The sequence below is a fragment of the Capricornis sumatraensis genome, chromosome X (assembly GCF_032405125.1).
Source record: "Capricornis sumatraensis isolate serow.1 chromosome X, serow.2, whole genome shotgun sequence".
NCBI lineage: Eukaryota > Metazoa > Chordata > Mammalia > Artiodactyla > Bovidae > Capricornis > Capricornis sumatraensis.
In genome coordinates, this window is record NC_091092.1 from 61,947,895 (window position 1) to 61,974,284 (window position 26,390).

Below are 26,390 nucleotides of genomic sequence, written 5' to 3' on the forward strand. Positions count from 1 at the left end.
CACATAGAATGCAATGTGAATTAATTCCAAAATGTCTGAAAACCGGAAGATTTTTCGTGGGCATCCTATTGTCTAATAGGGCTCTGTGAAATATACTTTGAGAAAATTTTTCGGTTAAGATTTTGCTTCTGTAACTTGATAAGACCATTCATTTACTTGATGGGTAGCTTAGTAAAGGTGTATTTGTTTCCATTTATGCTTATGCATATACTTCACCACCATAAAATTCTTTCACTCAGATAATCCTGTTCATAGTAGAAATTAATATTGTTAGCACTGTGATGAGTTATTATGTTATTTGTATCCTAAACCTAAGTCCTGCTCCCTCATGGTTACTTATCCTACACATTTGTCATAGTGGATGCTTGGCATTGTGTTGTGTGATTTGAGTGATTGGGGGCAGGAGGAGAAGGGGACGACAGAGGATGAGATGGCTGGATGGCATCACTGACTCGATGGACGTGAATCTGAGTGAACTCTGGGAGTTGGTGATGGACAGGGAGGCCTGGCGTGCTGTGATTCATGGGGTCGCAAAGAGTCAAACACGACTGAGCGACTGAACTGAACGAGTCATTTATAAATTCGAAAACTGGAGCTCAGAGAACTCAATTGACTTGCTTAAAGTCACACAGCTGATAAATTGTAGTGCTGGGACTTGACCCCAGGCAGTGAGGAGGAAATGGCAACCCACTCCAGTAATCTTGCTGGGAAAATCCCATGGAGAGAGGAGCCTGGCAGGCTACCATCCATGGGGTCGCACAGAGTTGGACACAATTGAGCGACTGAGCGCTGAGCACATAATGTTACTGTAGAACCTATAGCACTGTGCTGTATAGTGAAAACAGCTGCCCTAGGTAAAATTTCCAGAATTAAGTCACTGTCATCACCCGAGTTCTATGTCACTAGTAAGACTCGCTACTCTTGTATATGTTAATTACATTTCTCCATTTTTATGCCAATATATATTCATTTATAATCACAGCCCTTTCTTGTGGTCACAAAGAGATATGCCACAATAGCAGCAATGCAAAAACCACTTTTACTATCATTGTTGGACTACTGTTACGTGTATCTGGCATTTAACATAACAACTGGCAATATAATGGTACTAAGTAGTTGTTGTTTTTTTTCATTTTTCTGGGAATGGAAGAGAACCTCTAGCACAGATCTTGCTTGTGACTTGAGTTATGAGTAATCAGAGTCTTATTCTTCCTCATCTCCAGGTCTGTGGGTTCTGGGGTGCCACAACTCAGACTTTCGAAACAGAGGCATGACAGCCTTACTGAAGGTTGATAGTTGTGACAGGAACGTTGGCGATTATTATGACACATATGAAGCTATTCCAACCTTCCTGCTGAGTGAAAACAATGTCATTGAACCCAGAAGCTTCTCCCAGAATTCAAGGTACCCTAACACTAGGCAAAAGCAATTCAAACCCACCATGACTCCGGAAAATGACATGGAGAAGATTGACCCTCAGTCTGGAGAGAAAGTGCAGCTGCTTAAAGAACAAAGTGTCTCCACTAGTGATTTGTTGATGCTCTTGGGACAGAATCCTACTCCACACAGATTATCCTTATCTGATCTCCAAGAAGACAGAAATGAGCCTACTGATCATTTGCCTGGACCAACTGAAAGAAACAAGGGCCCATCCCCATCTGAAGTGGCACATCTTGGACCAGAGCTGCATCACAGTGGGGAAAGAGTATTTACTCAAGAGCCAGAACTGCCACTAAGATTAAATGAGAATTTGGGAACAACTATAATGGCAGAGTTGAGCAAACTTAATTTAAAAATTTCAAGTTCATCAAACAATCTAATGCCTTTACCAACAATTCCATCCGACACGTTGTCAGCAGGTACTGAAAAGACAGGTTCCTTTGGACCCCCAAATATGCCAGTTAATTTTAATAGTCAATTAGGTGCCATTGTATTTGGCAAAAATTTATCTCATGTTATTGAGTCACATGTACCTTTGCGCTTGAGTAAAGAAGATAATAATTCCAAGTTGTTAGAAGCAGCTTTAATGAATAGTCAAAAAAGTTCACTGGGAGAAAACGTATTATCAATGGAGAGTGATAGGTTATTTAAAGAGGAAAGAGTTCATGGACCTGTGTCATTGAACAAAGATGATACTTTATTTAAAGTGAATATCTCTTTGGTAAAGACAGGCAAGGCACCAGCTAACTCAACAACTAATAGAAAGACTCACATTGATGACCCAACAGTATTAATTGAGAATAGTACATCAGTCTGGCAAGATATTGTAATAGACAGTAATACCAACTTTCAAGAAGTGACTTCTTTGATCCATGATGAATTGTTTATGCACAAAAATACTACATCTTTTGGACTAAGCCATATGTCAAATAAAACTACTTCATCCAAAAAAAGGGAAATGATCCGTCAAGAAAAAGAAGGCCCTGAGCCACTAGATACAAAATATCCAGATGCACCATTCTTCAAGACTCTGTTTTTGCCAGATTCAACAAATGTGATAAAAAGGACCCATGGCAAGAACTCCCTAAGCTCTGGGCAAAGGCCCAGTCCAAAGCAATTAACATCATCAATATTAGAAAACTCTGTGAAAGATCAGAATGTCTTATCAGAAAAGAATAAGGTAGTAGCAGGAGAGGATGCATTTAGCAAGGACACCAACCTCGAAGAGATGATTTTTCCAAATAGCAAAAGCATAGTTCTTACTAACTTGGCTAATGTCCAAGAAAATGATACAGACAATCAAGAAAAATTATCCCAGGAAGAGACAGAAAGGAAAGAGATATTAATCCCCGAGAATGCAGTTTTGCCTCAGGTGTATACAGTGATTGGAACTAAGAATTTCCTGAAGAACCTCTTTTCACTAAGCACTAAGCAAAATGCCGGAGGTTTAGATGAAGAGACGTATACTCAAGACAACAGGTCATTAAGTGATTCGGCAAAAAGAGCTGGGATTCATGTGGCCCATTTCTCAAAAGGAAGGGTGGAAGCAAATGTGAAAGGCTTACGGAATCAAACAAAGCAAATGGTAGAGAAATCTCCAAGCACTACAAGACTGTCTCCTATCCCAAGTCAGCAGGATGCAGTTCCTCTGAGGAGTCTTAGGTCAATTAGACCTACAGATGTGACCAAGATCCCACCCAAAGATAACTCTTCTCATCCTCCAGCATCAACCTATGTTTATAACTTGGGGACAAGTCATTCTGGGGTCCAAGAAACCAGTCATTTCTTACTCGGAGCCAAGAAAAATAACCTTTCCTTAGCCTTGCTAACATTGGAAGTGATTGGAAGTCAAAGAAAGAGCAGCACCCTGGGGAAACAGGCCACAAATCCACTCATGTACAAGAAACTTGAGAACACGTTTCTGTTGAAACCAGGCTTGTCTGAAGCATCTGGGAAAGTTGTTCATCAGGAAGACTTGCCTACAAAAACTAGCAAGGTTTCTCCTGCCCACCTGGATCTCAGGGAAGAGATCTTCCTTCAGAAAACACAGGGACTTGTTAAATTGAATAAAGTCTACAGGCCTGGAAAAGTGCCATCTCTGAAATGGACAACAGAAAGCTCTGAAAAGATTCCCTCCAAGCTGCTGGGTCCCCTTGCTTGGGATAACCAATCAGCTACCTTGATACCAAGAGAATCCTGGAAATCCCTAGAGAGGTCACACAAACTCACATCTTTGAAGACAAAAGATATCACTTTGCCCCTAGACCCTAGTGAAAACTATTATTCAATAGCAGTAACAAATGAAGGAGAAGATAAGGCCCAAAGAGAAGCTCCCTGGCCAAAGCAAGGAGGGACTGGAAGGGTGTGCTGTCAAAATCCACCAATCTTGAAACGCCATCAAAGGGAGACAACCCTTACTACTTTTCAGCCAGAGCCAGACAAAACTGACTATGATGATACTTTGTCGATTGAAACAAAGAGAGAAGATTTTGACATTTATGGTGAAGATGAAAATCAGGACCCCCGCAGCTTTCAAAAGAGAACACGCCACTATTTTATTGCTGCAGTGGAGCGGCTCTGGGATTATGGGATGAGTAGATCCCCCCACGCACTAAGAAACAGGTATGGATCCATTGATTATTCCTTTGTGCTACTGTTGTGACCTTTGACTTGACCAGGTGCTCTGAAACAATAGGGAAGGCACAATCAATCTGCAGCAATGAGACTCCAAAGACTGTTTTATAGAGGAAGCTGAGAAGCAAGTGGCAAAGTCTAGATGAAGCTGAGGACCAAATGGGAGGTTAGGTGGTGACACCAACAATGAGGGTTACAGGATGGTAAATTCAGGTAGCATGAAAATCTTACTCTGGTGGGATGGAGAAGAAGAGGGATCTACAAAGGGTAGAGACGTCAGAGTCAAGAAGCAGCCATGTGGAACAGGAAGGAAGTCAGCCTCACCTAACAGCTTACGAGCTGCTGGGTAAGGCTTAATCTCCTGAGTGTGCCCTGATAGACACAGCAGGAAGCAGTGAAGTGTGTGGTAATGAGATTGAGGTGGCAGGGGAGGTCGTTTTCCAAAGTACTGGGGATCCAGAGGGCAAAATGGGAGAATTTCAGTGTTAAGGGAGCAGAAGGAGGTTGGGCAGGGGAGAGAACACACAGAGAAATTTGGAAGATAAACATAAGGAGAGTGAATCAGGCAACAAATATTTATTGAGCACCTGCTACATGCCAGGCACTTGCGCTGACACTGGAGAATGGCAAAGCAGGAGCTTATATTCTGCTGGGAAAATCAAAAGGCAATAAAGTAGTAAAAAACTAAATAAGGGAATCTTGGTGCTGTTCAAAAGGTAGAATTGAATGATATGGTAGAGAGTGACAGGGGTTGTTACTTTCACTGTCGTGGTCAGAAACATTCTCTTTGTGGAGCTGATGCCTAAATGATGATAAGAGGTCAGCTAGGGACTTCCCTGGTAGTCCAGTGACTAAGACTCCACAGTCCCAATGCAGGGTATCAAGGTTCAATCCCTGGTCAGGGAACTAGACCCCACATGCCACAAATAAAGATCCCACATGCTGCAACTAGGACCCAGTGCAGCCACATAAATTAAAAAACAAACAAACAAACAAAAACGAGGTCTGCTAACCAAAGTTTGAGAGAAGACATTTTCAGCAGAGGGAACAGGAAATGCAAAGACCCTGCAAATGAAACAAGTTTAGCATGCTTGAGGAACAAAAAAGGACCAGCATGAGTGGAGTACAGTAAAGAAGTGTATGCAGGGGTAGGGCAGAGGTGAGTGACCACACCATCGTGGTTATCCAGGACATTACTGCCTTTTTTGTACAGTTCTTCTGTGTATTCTTGCCACTTCTTCTTAATCTCATCTGCTTCTGTTAGGTCCATACCATTTCTGTCCTTTATTGTGCCCATCTTTGCATGAAATTTTCTCTTGGTATCTCCAGTTTTCTTGATGAAATCACTAGTCTTTCCCATTCTATTGAACAGGGTGGTGAGGATGAAAGTAAAAAGAAATGTAAGGATGTTGAGTATAATTTAAAGATAAGCAGAGAAGGCTTGCTGTTAGATTGAGGATGGGGAGGAATGGTGAGAAAAAACTGAAAAATGTTTCATTTTTCTCCTGAGCAACTAGGTGGAAGCTGGTGACATTTAATGAGATGTGGAAGCCATGATGCAGAACAGATTTATTTGAGGAGACACTCAAGGGTCTGTTTTGTACATATTTAATTTGACATGCCTACTAGATATCCAAGTTCAGATGTTGAATAGGCAGTTTGATATATGAGTCTTAAAACCAAAGAAGTGGTTTGTGCTAAAAGATACCAATTTGACCATTATAATCATATTACTAACATTCAAATAAGATTTAATGGGATGATAATGGAGTAAAAGTAGCTGTAAACCATGCCTGCTTTAAGGGCTGTATCATCAAAGTAATGGTAAACTAGTTAAACTTGTACTTCATTGACTTATAGCCTGGTTTTTGGTCATGTGTATTGTCCATGAAATCCCTATCCTGCAGACATCTGGTAGAATACATAAAACCTCTCATAGAAGAAACCAAAATTCTAGGCCTCAGGTTATTTTCACAAATATTCGAGATACAATTTCCAGAACACAAAAATGCTAGGTACAAAACAAGAAAAGTAAGCAAGAGGCCACAGAAACAATAGAGAGCCAAATACAAACTCACAGACTGAAGATCTCAGAATCACCAGATACAATTAAAACACTAATGCATCATGTAGAAAGAATTGGTGAAGTAGTAGGTAAATAAAAAGAAATAATATGAAATACAGAATGCAGAGATTTTAAAATGTAATATAGAAAAGAGATAATAAAGACTATGTGTTCTAAGTCACTTTAGTCATGTCTGGCTCTTTGCGACCCCATGGACTATAACCGGCCAAGCTCCTCTGTCCTTGGCATTCTCCAGGCAAGAATACTGGAATGGGTTGCCATGACCTCTTCCAGGGGATTGTCCCAATCCAGGAATCAAACCTGCATTATCCAGCAGTGGCCGCACAACTGGAAAAGGTCAGTTTTCATTCCAATCCCAAAGAAATGCAATGCCAAAGAATGCTCAAAATATCACACAGTTGCACTCATCTCACACACTAGCAAAGTAATGCTCAAAATTCTCCAAGACAGGCTTCAACAGTATGTGAACTGTGAACTTCCAGATGTGCAAGCTGTATTTAGAAAAGGCAAAGGAACCAGAGATCAAATAGGCAACATCCATTGGATCATCAAAAAAGCAAGAGAGTTCCAGAAAAAATATCTGCTTCTGCTTTATTGACTATGCCAAAGCCTTTGACTGTGAGGATCACCACAAACTGTGGAAAAATCTTAAAGATGTGGGAATACCAGACCACCTGACCTGCCTCTTGAGAAACCTATATGCATGTCAGGAGGCAAAATAGAACTGGACATGGAACAACAGACTGGTTCCAAATAGGGAAAGGAGTACAGCAAGGCCGTATATTGTCACCCTGCTTATTTAACTTATATGCAGAGTACATCATGAGAAACACTGGGCTGGAAGAAGCACAAGCTGGAATCAAGATTGCCAGGAGAAATATCAATAACCTCTGATATGCAGATGACACCACCCTATGGCAGAAGCGAAGAAGAACTAAAGAGCTTCTTGATGAAAGTGAAAGAGGAGAGTGAAAAAGTTGGCTTAAAGCTCAACATTCAGAAAACGAAGATCATGGCATCTGGTCCCATCACTTCATGGGAAATAGATGGGGAAACAGTGGAAACTGTCAGAATTTTTTCTGGGCTCCAAAATCACTGCAGTTGGTGACTGTAGCCATGCAATTAAAACACGTTTGCTCATTGGAAGAAAATTTATGACCAACCTAGACAGCATATTAAAAAGCAGAGACATTACTTTGCCAACAACAGTCCATTTAGTCAAGGCTATGGTTTTTCCAGTAGTCATGTAGGTATGTGACATTTGGACTATTAAGAAAGCTGAGCACTGAAGAATTGATTCTTTAGAACTGTGGTGTTGGAGAAGACACCTGAGAGTCTCTTGGACTGCAAGGAGATCCAACCAGTCCATCCTAAAGGAAATCAGTCCTGAATGTTCATTAGAAAGACTGATGTTGAAGCTGAAACTCCAATCCTTTGGCCACCTGAGGTGAAGAACTGACTCATCTGAAAAGACCCTGATGCTGGGAAAGATTGAGGGCTTGAGGAGGAGGGGACGACAGTGTATGAGATGGCTGGATGGCATCACCGACTCAACAGACATGAGTTTAAATAAACTCCGGGAGCTGGTGATGGACAGGGAGGCCTGGCATGCTGCCGTTCATGGTGTTGCAAAGAGTCAGACATGACTGAGTGACTGAACTGAACTGAATTGGCAGGCAGGTTCTTTATCACTAGTGCCACCTGGGAAGCCCAAAGATTATAGCCAACTCTATTTTCCAAAGATAGATGTGCCAAGATATCCTGTCCTACATGCTTCTTGTACAATGTGACCTTGCCATTCTCCCTTTCAAAAGGTAGTCTAATTCCCCTCCTTTTGATCTGTGCTGGCAACAAATAGAATGTAACAGAAACGTGTGATCTGTAGATATAGTGGAAGTGATGCTATGTGATTTCCAAGGCTTTCTCAGAAAGTACAGATGTACCAATGTGAGAGTTGGACCATAAAGAAGGCTGAGCACCAAAGAATTGCTTTCAAATTGCAGTGGTGGAAAAGACTTTCAAGAGTCCCTTGGACTGCAAGGAGATCAAACCAGTCCATGCTAAAGGATATCAACCCTAAATATTCACTGTAAGAACTTATGCTGAAGGTGAAGCTCCAATACTTTGACCACCTGATGTGAAGAGCCGACTCATTGGAAAAGACCCTGATGGGAAAGATTGAGGGCAGGAGAAGGGGGTGACAGAGAATAAGATGGGTGGATGGCATCACTGAGTCAGTGGACCTGAGTTTGAGCACACTCTGGGAGAGAGTGAAGGATGGAAAAGCCTGGTGTGCTGTAGTCCATGGGTCACAAGAATTGGACAAAACTTAGTGACTGAACAACAACAACAATCTCAGAAAGTATCATGCAGCTCACGTCTATCCCTTCAGATGCTCTCTCTGACCAAGAGTCCTGACTGAGTCCAACTTTCCAGCATTCTCCACCAAGGCAATAGACATGTGAATGAAGCCATTTTGGACCCTCCAGACTAACCCAGATGCCAGTTGAATACCACTGAGTGACATTAGACACCACGAAGAGAGAAACTATTACTTTGCCACGCCCTGCTGGAACTCCAGACTTAACAGAATTGACAAGTACAATAAAAAACAGTTGTTTTAAGCCACTAAATTTTTGAGGTAGTCTGTGATACAAAAACATATAATCAGAAGAAAGAGGATAGAATGTGAAGGACTAACATATTTTTAATTGAAATCCCCAAAGGAAAGAGTGATTAGAAAAGAAACAACTACCAAATTATTCAGAAATTCCACTCCTGAGTATATATCCAAAGGAAATGAAAACACAAACTCAAAAAGATACATGCACCCCAATGCTGATAGAAGCATTATTTAGAATTGCCAAGATATGGAAGCAACCTAAGTATCCATCAACAGATGATTGATTAAGAAGGTGTGGTATACATACACACTGGAATATTACTCAGTCATGAAAAATAACGAAACTTTGCCATTTCCAACAACATGGATGAATCTAGAGGGTATTATGCTTATGTTATCATATGTTATCACATACATGTGGAAGCTGACAAATAAACAAATGAATATACAAAACAAAAACAGATTCATAGATATAGAGAACAGACTTGTGGTTACCAGTGAGAAGAGGGTGAGAGGAGAAGAGGGATGTGGCTAGGGGACTGAAAGTTACAATCTACTATATATAAAAAGGATAGATTGCAAGAGTGTGTTGTACAGCACAGAGAAATACAGCCATTATCTTGTGGTAACTTTAAATGGAGTATAATCTATTAAAAAAAAAAACTGTTGAGTTACCATATTATACACCTGAAACCAATATGATGTTCTAAATCAACTATACTTCAATGTTTAAAAAAATCAGATAGACTTAACTCCAACTATTTTTTTAAGTAAATGTAGATAAATTAAATGTATCAGTTAAAACATAAAAATGTGGCTTCCCTGGTGGTCCAGTGGTTAAGAATCTGCCTGCCAATGCAAGGGACCTGGGTTTGATCCGTGGTCTGGGATGATCCCACAAGCATGAGACAACTAAGCCCGGGCTCTCGAGCCCACCAGCCGCAACTTCTGAGCTTGCATGCTGCAACTACTGAAGCCCACACACCTAGAGTCCATGCTCCACAACAAGAGAAGGCACTGAAACAAGAAGCCCACACACCTCAACGAAGACCCAGCCCAGCCTAAATTTAATTGGTTAAAAACAATTTTCAAAACAAAACAGAAAATTGTCAGACTTCCTTAAAAATTTGTGCAAACTATATATTGTTTATTAGAGACACACTTAAAATCTAAGGATCTAAGTTAAGTAGAATTGTTGCCAAAAGAGTATATGGGTAGGGTCCAGCTGCTTGCCACTCAAAAGCCAGTAAACAGGCCAGGCTGGTGGAAAGGAAAGTTTGCTTTATTTCAGATGCTGGCAACTGGTGATGGGGAGGGTGGCAAACATCTGTTCAAAGGCCAATCCCACAACCCGCCCCCCATGACAAGCAGGGGGTGAGACTATTTATAGACAGAGTTGGGAGGGGGGAGGTTACATGCAGAAACGGCACAGTCATCTCTAACAGTCATCTTCAATTTTTCATCAGTGGTCTGACTAGTATCATCTTCAGTGTTTTAGGTACAGTTAATCTGCAGTTCTGGGCTGCACTTGTTCCCATTTATTTGCAGTCAATTCTTGGAATTGTGGGAACTCAAGTCCTGGGTACAGTCTGGTGATTGTGTAGTTAACTTCTCCACCTGGTGTTTTGGTATCTATAAGAGAACTCACAGGATATGGCTCAGAATATCATCTCTAGCCCTTGAGAAAGAACTAAAGGTCATTGACTATGCTTAATAGCTATATTATATTATTTAGTCTCTTTAGATTGTTTTCCTTTGTTTCAGCATTTCTCACTTCTCTGATTAAATTTATTCTTTGACTAAAGTTTTCCACAGGCAAAAGGCAGGCAGAAGACATGGGGGGAGGCAAGGATCATAGAGTCCTTTTTCTTTGACACTCCTCAATCTTGAGGAGGAACAGATACTGAACAAGAAAGGCAATAAACTTTCATTATACCTGGACAAACATTTGAAAATTACTAGACATATTACAATGAGTATAATAATCAAAATCCACCTTCGTACTGTTTTTTGTTTTTTGTCTTTATGATTAAAGCAGATGTACAATGTATGTTTAATAGGCTACAAACAGGCTGTTTTGGTTAGCCTAAAGTTCAAATTAAATCCTGTATTGGCCAGAATGACTTTTCCATACCTCAATATGTGAATATTTTTTCCATCATTTTTCCCTTTTAAGTTGTAATTCTTTCCATAGAGAGTATTGATAATCAATATATTTTTCCAACATTGCCAGAGTGGTTCATTTGTCTGCTCTGGGTCTATCCATGTCCCTTGGTGCTCCTTTTTATGTATATATTTGCCTAGTTGTCCTCGTTAGGGGAAAACTAATCAGGTATCATGAACAGGCTCAGAGGTTAATAGGGAAATGCTTTATAGGCCATACATTTTAGCATTCATATCCAGCTGTCACACAAACATTGTACATGTGCTTTAAGTAGTACACATAAAGCCAGCAGTGCTACACATCATGAGCAACTATACTCTGTGACAACTTTACCGGACAGTTTTTCCATCCTGAACACTGGGGTCAAAAGTATGATTAGAAACAAAAAAATGACTTTCCATTAAAAGTCTCTGTTACCAAAATCAGATCAATATTTCAGGAGAACTTTGCTTTCTTAAGAGAGAAAAACCAACTTCAGTCTTGTATCAGGTTACTGTTAATAAAATCCATATACCTAATTAAATTTATTCTAATCTTAATCCTGATAATGTACACAATTCTTTTTTTTTTTTTTTCAAAATTCCTTTTTAACAAACCTTTGGTCACTTTCTAGATCCAAACAAATTTTTCCTGTATTTCCTTATCCAGAAACAAACAACTATAGGACAAAATTATTGTCATCATTTTTCCTCAACAAAAATGCCTCCATTCTTTATATCTTCTTTGTTGAGAGTGCATACCCTACTTGCTTTACATACCAAAATGTTTTGCTCATCATTTTTACACATCACAATTTTAACCCTTGAAAATTTTAACAAAACCAAGAAACAAGTGATTGAAATGTTACTCCAGCATTTTCTTTTTTTTTTAATTTTAATTTTAATTTTAATTTTTTTGAAGTTTTTTTTTTAATTTTTATTTTTACTTTATTTTACTCTACAATACTGTATTGGTTTTGCCATACATTGATATGAATCCACCACGGGTGTACATGCATTCCCAAACACGAACTTAAGAACATATTTCATAACCTCAGAAAACACTTTTTTTTTCTTAGCATAATTTTTCTTCAATGGTACAACATGCATGTTTAATAAACCAAAACATCTTAAGTTTCCCTCTTGGTCTTAGGAGAATACAAAAGTCGGTAATCAGTTTATAGATTATAGCCAGAATAGCGAAATTATACATTCAATTTTAAAGCTTTTTTTCCTTGTTTTCTTTACACAATTAACCCAAGGCTGAAGATCCAGGCAAAGTGGACTGCGTTTGTCTTTTAAGGACATCATAAGCATCAACCTAAAACTTTCTCCCAGGCATATTTTTGTTTTCTCAGGGTCTGAAAAAGGTGTTTTATCAAGTTAGCTTTCCCTAACTGCATATGCAAAAAGAAAGGGTTTTTTGAATTTCAAGAGTTTCATCCTAATCAGTTTTCTCCAGAGTCTAAAGAATACTATAGCCATACATTGTCCCCCAAAAAAATCATCTTTCTTTTTTTAGTCTTAAATTCACTACTAAAATTTTTCTTATTGAATTGAACCCGAATTTCCCATTCTAAATAAGACAGCAAGAATACCAGTCATACAGATGGAATACACACCCACACACCAAATGACAGATCTGTCATAAACCCTTTCTGAGGGTGTCCGGTATAAAGTCCCAAACCCAACACAAATGGTCCTCAATGGTAGTCAAATGTCAGAACCAATTGGCAAAGTACCAAAATGACACTTGGTGGTCATAAACAGTCCTCAGCAGCAGTTAGATATCAAAACCAATTAGCAAGAATGCCCCAAAGCACTTCAGGCCCACAAACAGTCCTCACTGGCAGACAGACATCAGAACCAATTGGCAAAAATGCCCAAATAGCAGTCAGAGTTCATAAACAATCCTCAACATCAGACACATGTCAGAACCAACTGGCAAGAATGCCCAAACAGTACCTCGTGTCCCAAACAGTTCTCAACATCAGACACACATCAGAACCAACTGGCAAGAATGCCCAAACAGCACTATTGCTCACAAACAGTCTTCATAGCAGTCAGAATCAATTGGCAAGAATGCCCAAATAGCACTAGCACTCACAAATGGGAAGGTTGCCCGTGTGCACACTGGTGGACTTACCTGGTCTTGGAGCTCATCATTTTATCCCAAGTGCAAGTTTCCATTCCGCCAAGAAAAGCGTAAGTTGGCAATCAGTGCTGAGCAGGGTAGAAACAGGGAGGATCCTCAAATCAAATGGCTTTGGCAACTGCTAGGAATGTCCCCCAAATCCCCTACCTGAGGCTAGCTAGCCATGAGTAGCAGGCTCATACATTGTCATAGCTATAGCTCTCCCCTGGAAGACCCAGGAACGCCAGGTGCCATAAAAGTGCAGGAGCCAGCCATAACCAGCCCTAGCCAGCAGTGGCCAGCCATAGCCAGCAGTGGCCAGCTATAACCAGCTATAGCCAGCAGTAGCCAGCCCCACTTTTGGCACCAGATCTGTTACCGAAAGGTATGTGGGTGGGGTCCAGCTGCTCACTGCTCAAAAGCCAGTAAACAGGCCAGGCTGGTGGAAAGGTGCTTTATTTCAGATGCCGGCAACTGGGTGGGGGAAGATGGAAGACATTTGTCCAAAGGCTGACTCCCCACCCCCCCAACAAGCAGAGGTGAGAGCTTTATAGACAGAGTTGGAGTGGGGGAGTCTACATGCAGAAACAGCATACTCATCTCTAACAGTCATCTTCAGTTAGTCATTAGTGGTCTGACTAGCATCATCTTCACTGTTTTAGGTACAGTTAATATGCAGTTCTGGGATGCACTTGTTCCCACTTCCTTGTGGTCAGTTCTCAGAATTGCAGCAGCTCAAGTCTTGGGTACAGTCGGTGATCATGTAGTTAACTTCTCCACCTGGTATTTTGGTATCTATAAGACAGCTCACAGGATATGGCTCAGAATGGTATCTATAGCACTTGACAACTTGTCCAAAGGAAATAAAGGTCCTTGACTATGCTTAATAACTACATGTTTATTATTTAGTCTCCTTAGACTATTTCCCTTTGTTTCAGCATTTCTCACTTCTCTGATTAAATTTATTCTTTGACTAAAGTTTTCCACAGGCAAAAGGCAGGCAGAAGACATGGTGGGGAGGGGTAAGGATCATAGAGTCCTGCTCCATTTCGGAATGTAAACTTTAAAGCAAGAGTTCTGTAGAGATAAAGAGGAAATGTTATAATAATAATAGAGCCAGTTCAATAGGCAGCCATACATTATTAAGTTACTATGAACCTTATAATATGGAGAAGGAAATGGCACCCCACTCCAGTGTTCTTGCCTGGAGAATCCCATGGAGGAGGGTAGCCTAGTGGGCTACAGTCCACGGGGTCGCAAAGAGCCAGACACAACTGAGCGACTTCACTTCACTTATAATATAGCTTTAAAATACACCAAGTAAAACTTGACAGAATTAGAGAATAGATAAATTTCCAATTGTTTTTGGAGACAGCTGATTTAAAAAGCATTGATGTCCAGATATGCAGATGACACCACCCTTATGGCAGAAAGCGAGGAAGAACTAAAGAGCCTCTTGATGAAAGTGAAAGAGGAGAATGGAAAAGTTGGCTTAAAGCTCAACATTCAGAAAACAAAGATCATGGCATCTGGTCCCATCACTTCATGGCAAATAGATGGGGAGACAGTGTCAGACTTTATTTTGGGGGGTTCCAAAATCACCACAGATGGCAACTGCAGCCTTGAAATTAAAAGATGCTTGCTCCTTGGAAGGAAAGTTATGACCAACTTAGATGGCATATTAAAAAGCAAAGACATTACTTTGCCAACAAAGGTCCATCTAGTAAAGACTATGGTTTTTCCAATAGTCATGTATGGATGTGAGAGTTGGACTATATGGAAGAAATGAAGAACCCCAGGGTTAGTAGAAGGAAAGAAATCTTTAAAATTAGGGCAGAAATAAATGCAAAAGAAACAAAAGAGACCATAGCAAAAATCAACAAAGCCAAAAGCTGGTTCTTTGAGAGCATAAATAAAATTGACAAACCATTAGCCAGACTCATCAAGAAATAAAGGGAGAAAAATCAAAGCAATAAAATTAGAAATGAAAATGGAAAGATCACAACAGAACACAGAAATACAAAGGATCTTAAGAGACTACTATCAGCAATTATATGCCAATAAAATGGACAACTTGGAAGAAATGGACAAATTCTTAGAAAAGTAACAACTTTCCAAAACTGAACCAGGAAGAAATAGAAAATCTTAACAGACCCATCACAAGCACAGAAATTAAAACTGTAATCAGAAATCTTCCAACAAACAAAACCCCAGGTCCAGACGGCTTCACAGCTGAATTCTACCAGAAACTGAGAGAAGAGCTAACACCTATCCTACTCAAGCTCTTCTAGAAAATTGCAGAGGAAGGTAAACTTCCAAAGTCATTCTATGAGGCCACCATCACCCTAATACCAAAACCTGACAAAGATGCCACAAAACAAGAAAACTACAGGCCAATATCACTGATGAACATAGATGCAAAATTCCTTAACAAAATTCTAGCAGACAGAATGCAACAACATATTAAAAAGACCAAGTGGGCTTTATCCCAGGGATGCAAGCATTCTTCAATATCCACAAATCAATCAATGTAATACACCACATTAACAAATTGAAAGATTAAAACCATATGATTATCTCAATAGATGCAGAGAAAGCCTTTGACAAAATTCAACATCCATTTATGATAAAAACCCTCCAGAAAGCAGGAATAGAAGGAACATTCCTCAACATAATAAAAGCTATATATGACAAACCCACAGCAAACATTATCCTCAATGGTGAAAAATTGAAAGCATTTCCCCTAAAGTCAGGAACAGGACAAGGGTACCCACTCTCACCACTACTGTTCAACATAGTTTTGGAAGTTTTGGCCACAGCAATCAGAGCAGAAAAAAGAAATAAAAGGAATCCAGATTGGAAAAGAAGTAATACTCTCACTGTTTGTAGATGACATGATCCTCTACATAGAAAACCCTGAAGACTCCACCAGAAAATTACTAGAGCTAATCAATGAATACAGTAAAGGTGCCAGATATAAAATCAACACAGAAATCCCATGCATTCCTATATACTAATAATGAGAAAATGGAAAGAGAAATTAAGGAAACAATTCCATTCATCATTGCAACGAAAGAAATAAAATACTTAGGAGTATATCTACCTAAAGAAACTAAGTATAGAAAACTATAAAACACTGGTGAAAGAAATCAAAGAGGACACTAATGGATGGAGCTGCTGCTGCTGAGTTGCTTCAGTCGTGTCTGACTCTGTGCAACCACATAGATGGCAGCCCACCAGGCTCCCCCGTCCCTGGGATTCTCCAGGCAAGAACACTGGAGTGGGTTGCCATTTCCTTCTCCAATGCATGAAAGTGAAAAGTAAAAGTGAAGTTGCTCAGTCATGTCCGACCCTCAGCGACCCCATGGACTGCAGCCTTCCAGGCTCCTCTGTCCATGGGATTTTCCAGGCAAGAGTACTGGAGTAGGGTGCCATTGCCTTCTCCGAATAGATGGAGAAATATACCGTATTCATGGATCAGAAGAATCAATATAGTGAAAATGAGTATACTACCCAAAGCAATCTATAGGTTCAATGCAATCCTTATCGAGCTACCAATGGTATTTTTCACAGAGCTAGAACAAATAATTTCACAATTTGTATGGAAATACAAAAAACTTTGAATAGCCAAAGCAATCTTGAAAAAGAAGAATGGAACTGGAGGAAGCAACCTGCCTGACTTCAGGCTCTACTACAAAGCCACAGTCATCAAGACAGTATGGTACTGGCACAAAGACAGAAATATAGATCAATGGAACAAAATAGAAAGCCCAGAGATAAGTCCATGCACCTATGGACACCTTATCTTTGACAGAGGAGGCAAGAATATACAATGTATTAAAGACAATCTCTTTAACAAATCGTTCTGGGAAAACTGGTCAACCACTTGTAAAAGAATGAAACTAGAACACTTTCTAACACCATACACAGAAATAAACTCAAAATGGATCAAAGATCTAAATGCAAGACCAGAAACTATAAAACTCCTAGAGGAGAACATAGGCAAAACACTCTTCAACATAAATCACAGCAGGATCCTCTATGACCCACCTCCCAGAATATTGGAAATAAAAGCAAAAATAAACAAATGGGACCTAATTAAAATTAAAAGCTTCTGCACAACAAAGGAAACTATAAGCAAGGTGAAAAGACAGCCTTCAGAATGGGAGAAAATAATAGCAAATGAAGCAACTGACAAAGAACTAATCTCAAAAATATACAAGCAACTCCTGCAGCTCAATTCCAGAAAAATAAACGGCCCAATCAAAAAATGGGCCAAAGTATTAACCAGACATTTCTCCAAAGAAGACATACAGATGGCTAACAAACACATGAAAAGATGCTCAACATCACTCATTATCAGAGAAATGCAAATAAAAACCACAATGAGGTACCATTTCACACCAGTCAGAATGGCTGCTATCCAAAAGTCTACAAGCAAAAAATGCTGGAGAGGGTGTGGAGAAAAGGGAACCCTCTTCCACTGTTGGTGGGAATGCAAACTAGTACAGCCACTATGGAGAACAGTGTGGAGATTCCTTTAAAAACTGGACATAGAAGTGCCATATGACCCAGCAATCCCACTGCTGGGCATACACAGTGAGGAAACCAGAATTGTAACAGACACGTGTACCCCAATGTTCATCGCAGCACTGTTTATAATAGCCAGAACATGGAAGCAACCTAGATGTTCATCAGCAGATGAATGGATAAGAAAGCTGTGGTACACATACACAATGGAGTATTACTCAGCCATTAAAAAAATACATTTGAATCAGTTCTAATGAGGTGGATGAAACTGGAGCCTATTATACAGAGTGAAGTAAGCCAGAAAGAAAAATACCGATAGAGTATACCAACGCATATATATGGAATTTAGAAAGATGGTAACGATAACCCTGTATGTGAGACAGCAAAAGAGACACAGGTGTATAGAAGAGTCTTTTGGACTCTGTGGGAGAGGGTGAGGGTTGGATGATTTGGGAGAATGGCATTGAAACATGTATAATATCATATGTGAAACAAATCGCCAGACCAGGCTTGATGCATGATACAGGATGCCCGGGGCTGGTGGACTGGGATGACCCAGAGGGATGGTATAGGGAGGCAGGTGGGAGGGGGGTTCAGGATTGGGAACATGAGTACACCCATGGCGGATTCATGTTGATGTATGGCAAAGCCAATGCAATATTGTAAAGTAATTAGCCTCCAATTAAAATAAAGAAATTTATGTTAAAAAGACAGGAGAAAAAACAAAATAAAAGAAATGAAGCAAAACAGATATAAATCTCTTAACAAGTATAATAATAAATATGCAAAATAAATCATTTTATAAACGTCAAAAAAAGAAAAAAAAACTAAACCTGAGCACCAAAGAATTGATACTTTTGAACTGTGGTGTTGGAGAAGACACCTGAGAGTCCCTGGACTACAAGGAGATCCAACCAGTCCATCCTAAAGGAAATCAGTCCTGAATATTCATTGGAAGGACTGATGCTGAAGCTGAAACTCCAATACTTTGGCCACCTGATGTGAAGAACTGACTCATTGGGAAAGACCCTGATGCTAGGAAGAATTAAGGGCAGGAGGAGAAGGGGTTGACAGAGGATGAGATGGTTGGATGGCATCACTGATTCAATGGACATGAGTTTGAGTAAACTCCAGGAGTTGGTGATGAACAGGGAGGCCTGGTGTGCTGCAGCCCATGGGGTCACAAAGAGCCGAACACGACTGAGCGACTGAACTTAACTGATGTCCAAAACATCAATAAAGAAGTTGACTCTTAAACAACACCAGTTTGAACGAAGAGGGTCAACTTAAACGAATCTATTTTTCGGTAGTAAATACTACAGTACTATACAGTCTGAAGTTGCTTGCATCCTTAGATACCAAGGAACCAAAGATAGGGAGGGCTAACTATAAATTATACTCAGACTAATCCCTTGTGGGTCAAGGGTCAACTGTAGAAGATTTGAACACAATTAACAAAGCACACCCAGGGACTTCCCTGGTGGTCCAGTGGTTGACAGTCCACCTGTCAATGCCGGGGATATGGGTTCTACCCCAGTCTGGGACAATTCCACATGCCTTGGGGCAACTAAGCCCATGCATAACAACTACTGAGCCCATGCTCTAGAACCCATGCTCTGCAACAAGAGAAGCCACTACAATGAGAAGCCCATACACTGCAACTAGAGAGTAGCCTACATTCTCCAAAACTAAAGGAAGCACATAAGCAGAAGTGAAGACCCAGAGCAGCCAAAAATAAATAAAGTAAAAAAAAATCACACCCAGCAAGTGCAGCTTTAACATTTTTTCAAGTTCACATGGAGTATTTAATAAAGTAGATCATATCAAACCAGTCCATTCTGAAGGAGATCAACCCTGGGATTTCTTTGGAAGGAATGATGCTAAAGCTGAAACTCCAGTACTTTGGCCACCTCATGCAAAGAGTTGACTCATTGGAAAAGACTCTGATGCTGGGAGGGATTGGGGGCAGGAGGAGAAGGGGGCGACAGAGTATGAGATGGCTGGATGGCATCACTGACTCGATGGACGTGAGTCTGAGTGAACTCCGGGAGTTGGTGATGGACAGGGAGGCCTGGCGTGCTGCGATTCATGGGGTCTCAAAGAGTAAGACATGACTGAGTGACTGAACTGAACTGAACTGAACTGATGCTGTGCCACAAAACAAGAAATTTTAATTCATTACAAATATATGTAAGGTGTCATATATGTAAAATAGAAATAAATTACTTTATCTTGAGAAAGAGTATCTACAAAAATGTACACCAAGCATCATATTTAATGCTGATCCATTGAAAGCTTTCCTTTAGATATCAGGAACAAATCACCACTTTTCATTATCATCACTTCTATTCAATACTGTACTGAACACTCAAGCAGTTAAAACATTGGAGTACTGGGGAAGTCCCTAGCCAAGACCCTCTTGAAGAAAAGGAACAAGATAGGAAGAATTGCTATATAACACATTGAGACTTATTTTAAAGCTATGGTAATGTAATAGCTGGACTATAAAGAAAACTGAGAACCGAAGAATTGATGCTTTTGAACTATGGTGTTGGAGAAAACTCTTGAGAATCCCTTGGAATGCATGGAGATCAAATCAGTCAATCCTAATGGAAATCACTCCTGAATATTCATTGGAAGGACTGATGCTGAAGCTGAAGCTCCAATACTCTGGCCACCTGATGTGAAGAACTGACTCATTGGAAAAGACCCTGATGCTGGGAAAGACTGAAGGCAGGAGGAGAAGGGGATGACAGAGGATGAGATGGTTGAATGGCATCACTGGCTGGATAGACATGAGTTTGAGCAAGCTCCAGGAGTTGCCAACGGACAGGGAAGCCTGGTGTGCTGCAGTCCATGGGGTCATGAAGAGTCAGACACAACTGAGCAACTGAACTGAACTGAGAGTAATAATTGGCATAGGAGTAAACAAATAAGTCAGTGAAACAGAATAGGAAATGCAAAACTAGATTCACACATATATAGGCATTTGACTTATGAAAAAGGTGTCACAGAAGAACAGTTTTCAATAAATATGCTGGAAATATTTGATATACATATGGAAAAACATTAAATTGGATCTCTAATTCATACCAGGCTCAAAAATCCACTCACTGTGGGTTCCAAGCCTAAATATAAATGTAAAACCATAAACCTCTTAGAAAGAAAAAATAAGAGAATATCTCAACAATGTCAGGGTAAGAAAAGAAATAATTGATATTAAGATACAAAAATAATTAACTATGAAAATTTTAAATAAATTTCACTACATTAAAATTACCAACTTATGCTCATCATGAGATAACAAAAAGGGAATGGAAAATTAACCACAGAAGGAAAGATGTTTGCAGCACAAAAGACCATCAAAGACTTACATCAAGAATATATAGAGTACTCCTTTGAATCAATAAGAAAAAAATCAGATTTCTCAATAGAAAAATTGGCAAAATACAGGGAAATAAAAAAAGCTTGTGTAGGCATACCACAAAAGAGGAAATCCAAATGACTACTACCCATAATAAAAGATGCTTAATTAACCTCATTATTAACCAGGAAATGCAAAACAAAACCTCATACACACTGCTATCTAACCATTAGAATGGCCCAAAATGCAAAAATACAGTCAATATCAAGTGTCTATGAAGATTTGGAGCAAATGGAAGTCTCATACATTGCTGATGAATATGGAAAATGATACAACCACTTGGGAAAACAGTGTGGTATTATCTGCCTGGGCTCCCCAGGTGGTGCTAATGGTAAAGAACTCACCTGCCAATGCAGGAGACATAAGAGACACAGGTTCGATCCCTGGTTTGGGAAGATCTCCTGGAGGAGGAAATGGCAACCCACTCCAGTATTCTTGCCTGGGAAATCCCATGGACAGAGGAGTGTGGCAGGCTACAGTCCAGGGGATTGCAAAAAGAGTCAGATACGATTTGGAGACTAAACAACAACAGTATATACCAAAGCTGAACATATGCATACTCAGCAATTCCACTCCTAGATATGTGCCCAACAGAAATGCATATATATGTTTATCAAAAGACGTGTATTTGAAGAATTCATAGCAGGACTATGTATAAGCACCAAAAATTACAAACGACTCCAGTGCCCATGATTGTGTTATATTTGCAGAATGGAATACTATACAACAATACACATGAACAAACTGTAGCTACACACAATGAAGATGAATCACAACTATAATGCTCAGTAAAAGAAGCTAGAAACTAAAGAATCTATGCAATATGATTCCATTTGCATACTTCAAAAACAGGCAAAAATAAACTATATGCTTTAGATATGTAGACATAATTGGTACAATTATGAACAAAATGAAATAAATATTTATAAACATCAGAATGGGGTTTACCTTTAGTGGAAACAGAAAGGATGTGATTGGAAAGGCAGATAACAGTGAGACTTCTGGGCTTCTGGCAAAGTTCTTGATCTTGGTAGTGGTTGCATTTTTGAACCAAAAGCATTTATGTTTCATGCATTTTAAGTTCACAATTTTAGCAGAATTTTTAAAAAGTAAAAAAAAAGTGGCCCAAGGACTGAACACTGAGGCTCTCATATTTAGAATATGTTTATAAACCCTACATCCATTCAACATTCAACATATATTTTCTGAGCACCTACTATGTGCCAGGCACGTGTTCCAGCAGCTGAGAGTACAGCAGTGGACAAAACAGACAAACCCCCCTGCTTTCATGGATCTCACATACTAGAGAAGCCTGAAGAGTATGTCAAGGAGGACAGAGTGATCAACTACAAAACATGTTACTTAGATGTCGAGTAAGACGAGGACATAACAAAACTGACCACTTTGATAAGCCACTTGCATGTGTAAGGGCTTCCATGGTGGCTCAGACAGTAAAGAACCCACTTGAAATGCAGGTGACCTAGGTTTGATCCCTGGGTCAGGAAGATACCCTGGAGAAGAAAATGGCAACCCACTCCAGTATTCTTGCCTGGAGAATTCCATGGACAGAGGAGACTGGGCATGCTACAGTCCACTGAATTGCAAAGTGTCAGACCAGAGATGACTGAGTGACTAACACATATTGCATGATTTGGATATTACCTAAATATGGATGATCTTCATCCAGACCCCTCTTTTGGACTCCTGATCTCTGTGAATTTGCCAGTATAAATCATATGTATCCAAACTGTATACCCCAACCTACTCCGCTAGGGTTCTCCAGCTAAATGAATTGCATCACCATCCATTCATTTGCCCAAATTAGAAACCTAGAAGTTATCTTTAATCCCTCTTTATCCCTTCCCCTCCCCATGACACTTCCAATTCATCATCAGTTCAGTTCAGTTAAGTCGCTCAGTCAGGTCTGAATCTTTGCGACCCCATGAATCACAGCACACCAGGCCTCCATGTCCATCACCAACTCCTGGAGTTCACTCAAACTCATGTCCATCAAGCCGGTGATGCCATCCAGCCATCTCATCCTCTGTCGTCCCCTTCTCCTCCTGCCCTCAATCCCTCCCAGCATCAGGGTCTTTTCCAATGAGTCAACTCTTCGCGTGAGGTGGCCAAACTTGGAGTTTCAGCTTCAGCATCAGTCCTTCCAAAGAACATCCAGGACTGATCTCCTTTAGGATGGACTGGTTGGATCTCCTTGCAGTCCAAGAGACTCTCAAGAGTCTTCTCCAACACCACAGTTCAAAAGCATCAATTCTTCAGCGCTCAGCCTTCTTCACAGTCCAACTGTCACATCCATACATGACCACTAGAAAAACCATAGCCTTCACTAGACGGACTTTTGTTGGCAAAGTAATATTCTGCTTTTTAATATGCTATTTAGGTTGGTCATAACTTTCCTTCCAAGGCATAAGCATCTTTTAATTTCATGGCTGCGGTCACCATCTGCAGTGATTTTGGAGCCCGGAAAAAATTCTGACACTGTTTCTACTGTTCCCCCATCTATTTGCCATGAAGTGATGGGACCAGATGCCATGATCTTCGTTTTCTGAATGTTGAGCTTTAAGCCAACTTTTTCACTCTTCTCTTTCACTTTCATCAAGAGACTTTTGAGTTCCTCTTCACTTTCTGCCATAAGGGTGGTGTCATCTCCATATCTCAGGTTATTGATACTTCTCCTGGCAATCTTGATTCCAGCTTGTGCTTCTTCCAGCCCAGTGTTTCTCATGATGTACTCTGCATATAAGTTCAATAAGCAGGGTGACAATATACAGCCTTGACATACTCCTTTTCCTATTTGGAACCAGTCTGTTGGTCCATGTCCAATTCTAACTGTTGCTTCTTGACCTGCATGTAGGTTTCTCAAGAGGCAGGTCAGGTGGTCTGGTATTCCCATCTCTTTCAGAATTTTCCACAGTTTATTGTGATCCACACAGTCAAAGGCTTTGGCATAATCAATAAAGCAGAAATAGATGTTTTTCTAGAACTCTTTGCTTTTTCCATGATCCATCAAATGTTGACAATTTGATCTATGGTTCCTCTGCCTTTTCTAAAACCAGCTTGAACATCCGGAAGTTCATGGTTCACGTATTGCTGAAGCCTGGCTTGGAGAATTTTAAGCATTACTTTACTAGCGTGTGAGATGAGTGCAATTGTGTGGTAGTTTGAGCATTCTTTGGCATTGCCTTTCTTTGTGATTGGAATGAAAACTGACCTTTTCCAGTCCTGTGGCCACTGCTGAGTTTTCCAAATGTGCTGGCATATTGAGTGCAGCACTTTCACAGCATGATCTTTCAGGATTTGAAATAGCTCAACTGGAATTCCATCACCTCCACTAGCTTTGTTCGTAGTGATGCTTCCTAAGGCCCACTTGACTTCACATTCCAGGATGTCTGGCTCTAGGTATGTGATCACACCGTCGTGATTATCCTGGTTGTGAAGATATTTTTTGTACAGTTCTTCTGTGTATTCTTGCCACCTCTTCTTAATATCTTCTGCTTCTGTTAGGTCCATACCATTTCTGTCCTTTATTGAGCCCATCTTTGCATGAAATGTTCCTGTGGTATCTCTAATTTTCTTGAAGAGATCTCTAGTCTTTCCCATTCTGTTGTTTTCCTCTACTTCTTTGCATTGATCACTGAAGAAGGCTTTCTCATCTCTCCTTGCTATTCTTTGGAACTCTGCATTCAGATGCTTATATCTTTCCTTTTCTCCTTTGCTTCTTGCTTCTCTTCTTTTCACAGCTATTTGTAAGGCCTCCTCAGACAGCCATTTTGCTTTTTTGCATTTCTTTTCCATGGGGATGGTCTTGATTCCTGTCTCCTGTACAGTGTCACAAATCTCCATCCATAGTTCATCAGGCACTCTGTCTATCAGATCTAGTCCCTTAAATCTATTTCTCACTTCCGCTGTATAATCATAAGGGATTTGATTTAGGTCATACCTGAATGGTCTAGTGGTTTTCCCCACTTTCTTCAATTTAAGTCGGAATTTGGCAATAAGGAGTTCATGATCTGAGCCACAGTCGGCTCCCGGTCTTGTTTTTGCTGACTGTATAGACCTTCTCCATCTTTGGCTGCAAATATAATCAATCTGATTTTGGTGTTGACCATTTGGTGATGTCCATGTGTAGAGTCTTCTCTTGTGTTGTTGGAAGAGGGTGTTTGCTATGACCAGTGCGTTCTCTTGGCAAAACTCTATTAGCCTTTGCCCTGCTTCATTCCATACTCCAAGGCCAAATTTGCCCGTTACTCCAGAATATGGTCCACTGGAGAAGGGAATAGCAAGCCACTTCAGTATTCTTGCCTTGAGAACCTGATGAACAGTATGAAAAGGCAAAATGATAGGATACTGAAAGGGGAACTCCCAGGGTCGATAGGTGCCCAATATGTACTGGAGATCAGTGGAGAAATAACTCCAGAAAGAATGAAGGGATGGAGCCAAAGCAAAAACAATACCCAGTTGTGGATGCGACTGGAAATAGAAGCCAGGTCCGATGCTGTAAAGAGCAATATTGCGTAGGAACCTGGGAATGTCAGGTCCATGAATCAAGGCAAATTGGAAGTGGTCAAACAGGAGATGGCAAGAGTGAACATCGACATTCTAGGAACCAGCAAACTAAAATGGACTGGAATGGGTGAATTTAACTCAGATGACCATTATATCTACTACTGTGGGCAGGAATCCCTTAGAAGAAATGGAGTAGCCATCATGGTCAACAGAAGAGTCCGAAATGCAGTACTTGGATGCAATCTCAAAAACGATAGAATGATCTCTGTTCATTTCCAAGGCAAACCATTCAATATCATGGTAATCCAAGCCTATGCCCCTACCAGTAACGCTGAAGAAGCTGAAGTTGAACGGTTCTATGAAGACCTACAAGACCTTTTAGAACTAACACCCCAAAATGATGTCCTTTTCATTATACGGGACTGGAATGCAAAAGTAGGAATTCATTATCAGTTCTATCAAATGCATCTCTTTTCTACTCACCTAGGCCATGAAGATATTGCTTTTCCTCTGCTTTTTTTTCACCAGGTCTCAGAATGGAGGAGTCCCTCAGTTCAAAAAGGTGGTATTCGAGGAATTTACTGATGGCTCCTTTACTCAGGCCGTATACCGTGGACAATTAAATGAACACCTGGGACTCTTGGGACCATATATAAGAGCAGAAGTGGAAGACAATATCATGGTAAGTTGAGGACAATGGGATTTCAAGAAAATTGATCCATATATGTTTTTTTTTAATTTCTGATTATAAAAATACTGTTTTCACACTTTCAAAAAGTTTAAAGTATAGAAAATAAGAAAATTGAAAAATAACCCCATAATTATCATTTTTCTGTATGTTCTTATGTTTTTC

The 26,390-nt window shown here is 40.1% G+C and overlaps 1 protein-coding gene across 1 annotated transcript in view; it reads left to right on the forward strand.

Moving 5' to 3' along the window:
- The window catches only part of F8 (coagulation factor VIII), a 144,611-nt gene that overhangs the window by 84,171 nt on the left and 34,050 nt on the right, over positions 1-26,390 (forward strand). Inside the window, exons 14-15 of the mRNA XM_068962056.1 lie at positions 1,224-4,062; positions 26,066-26,219. Of these exons, the coding sequence (XP_068818157.1) occupies positions 1,224-4,062; positions 26,066-26,219 (2,993 nt within the window). The remainder of the gene's footprint in view (positions 1-1,223; positions 4,063-26,065; positions 26,220-26,390) is intronic.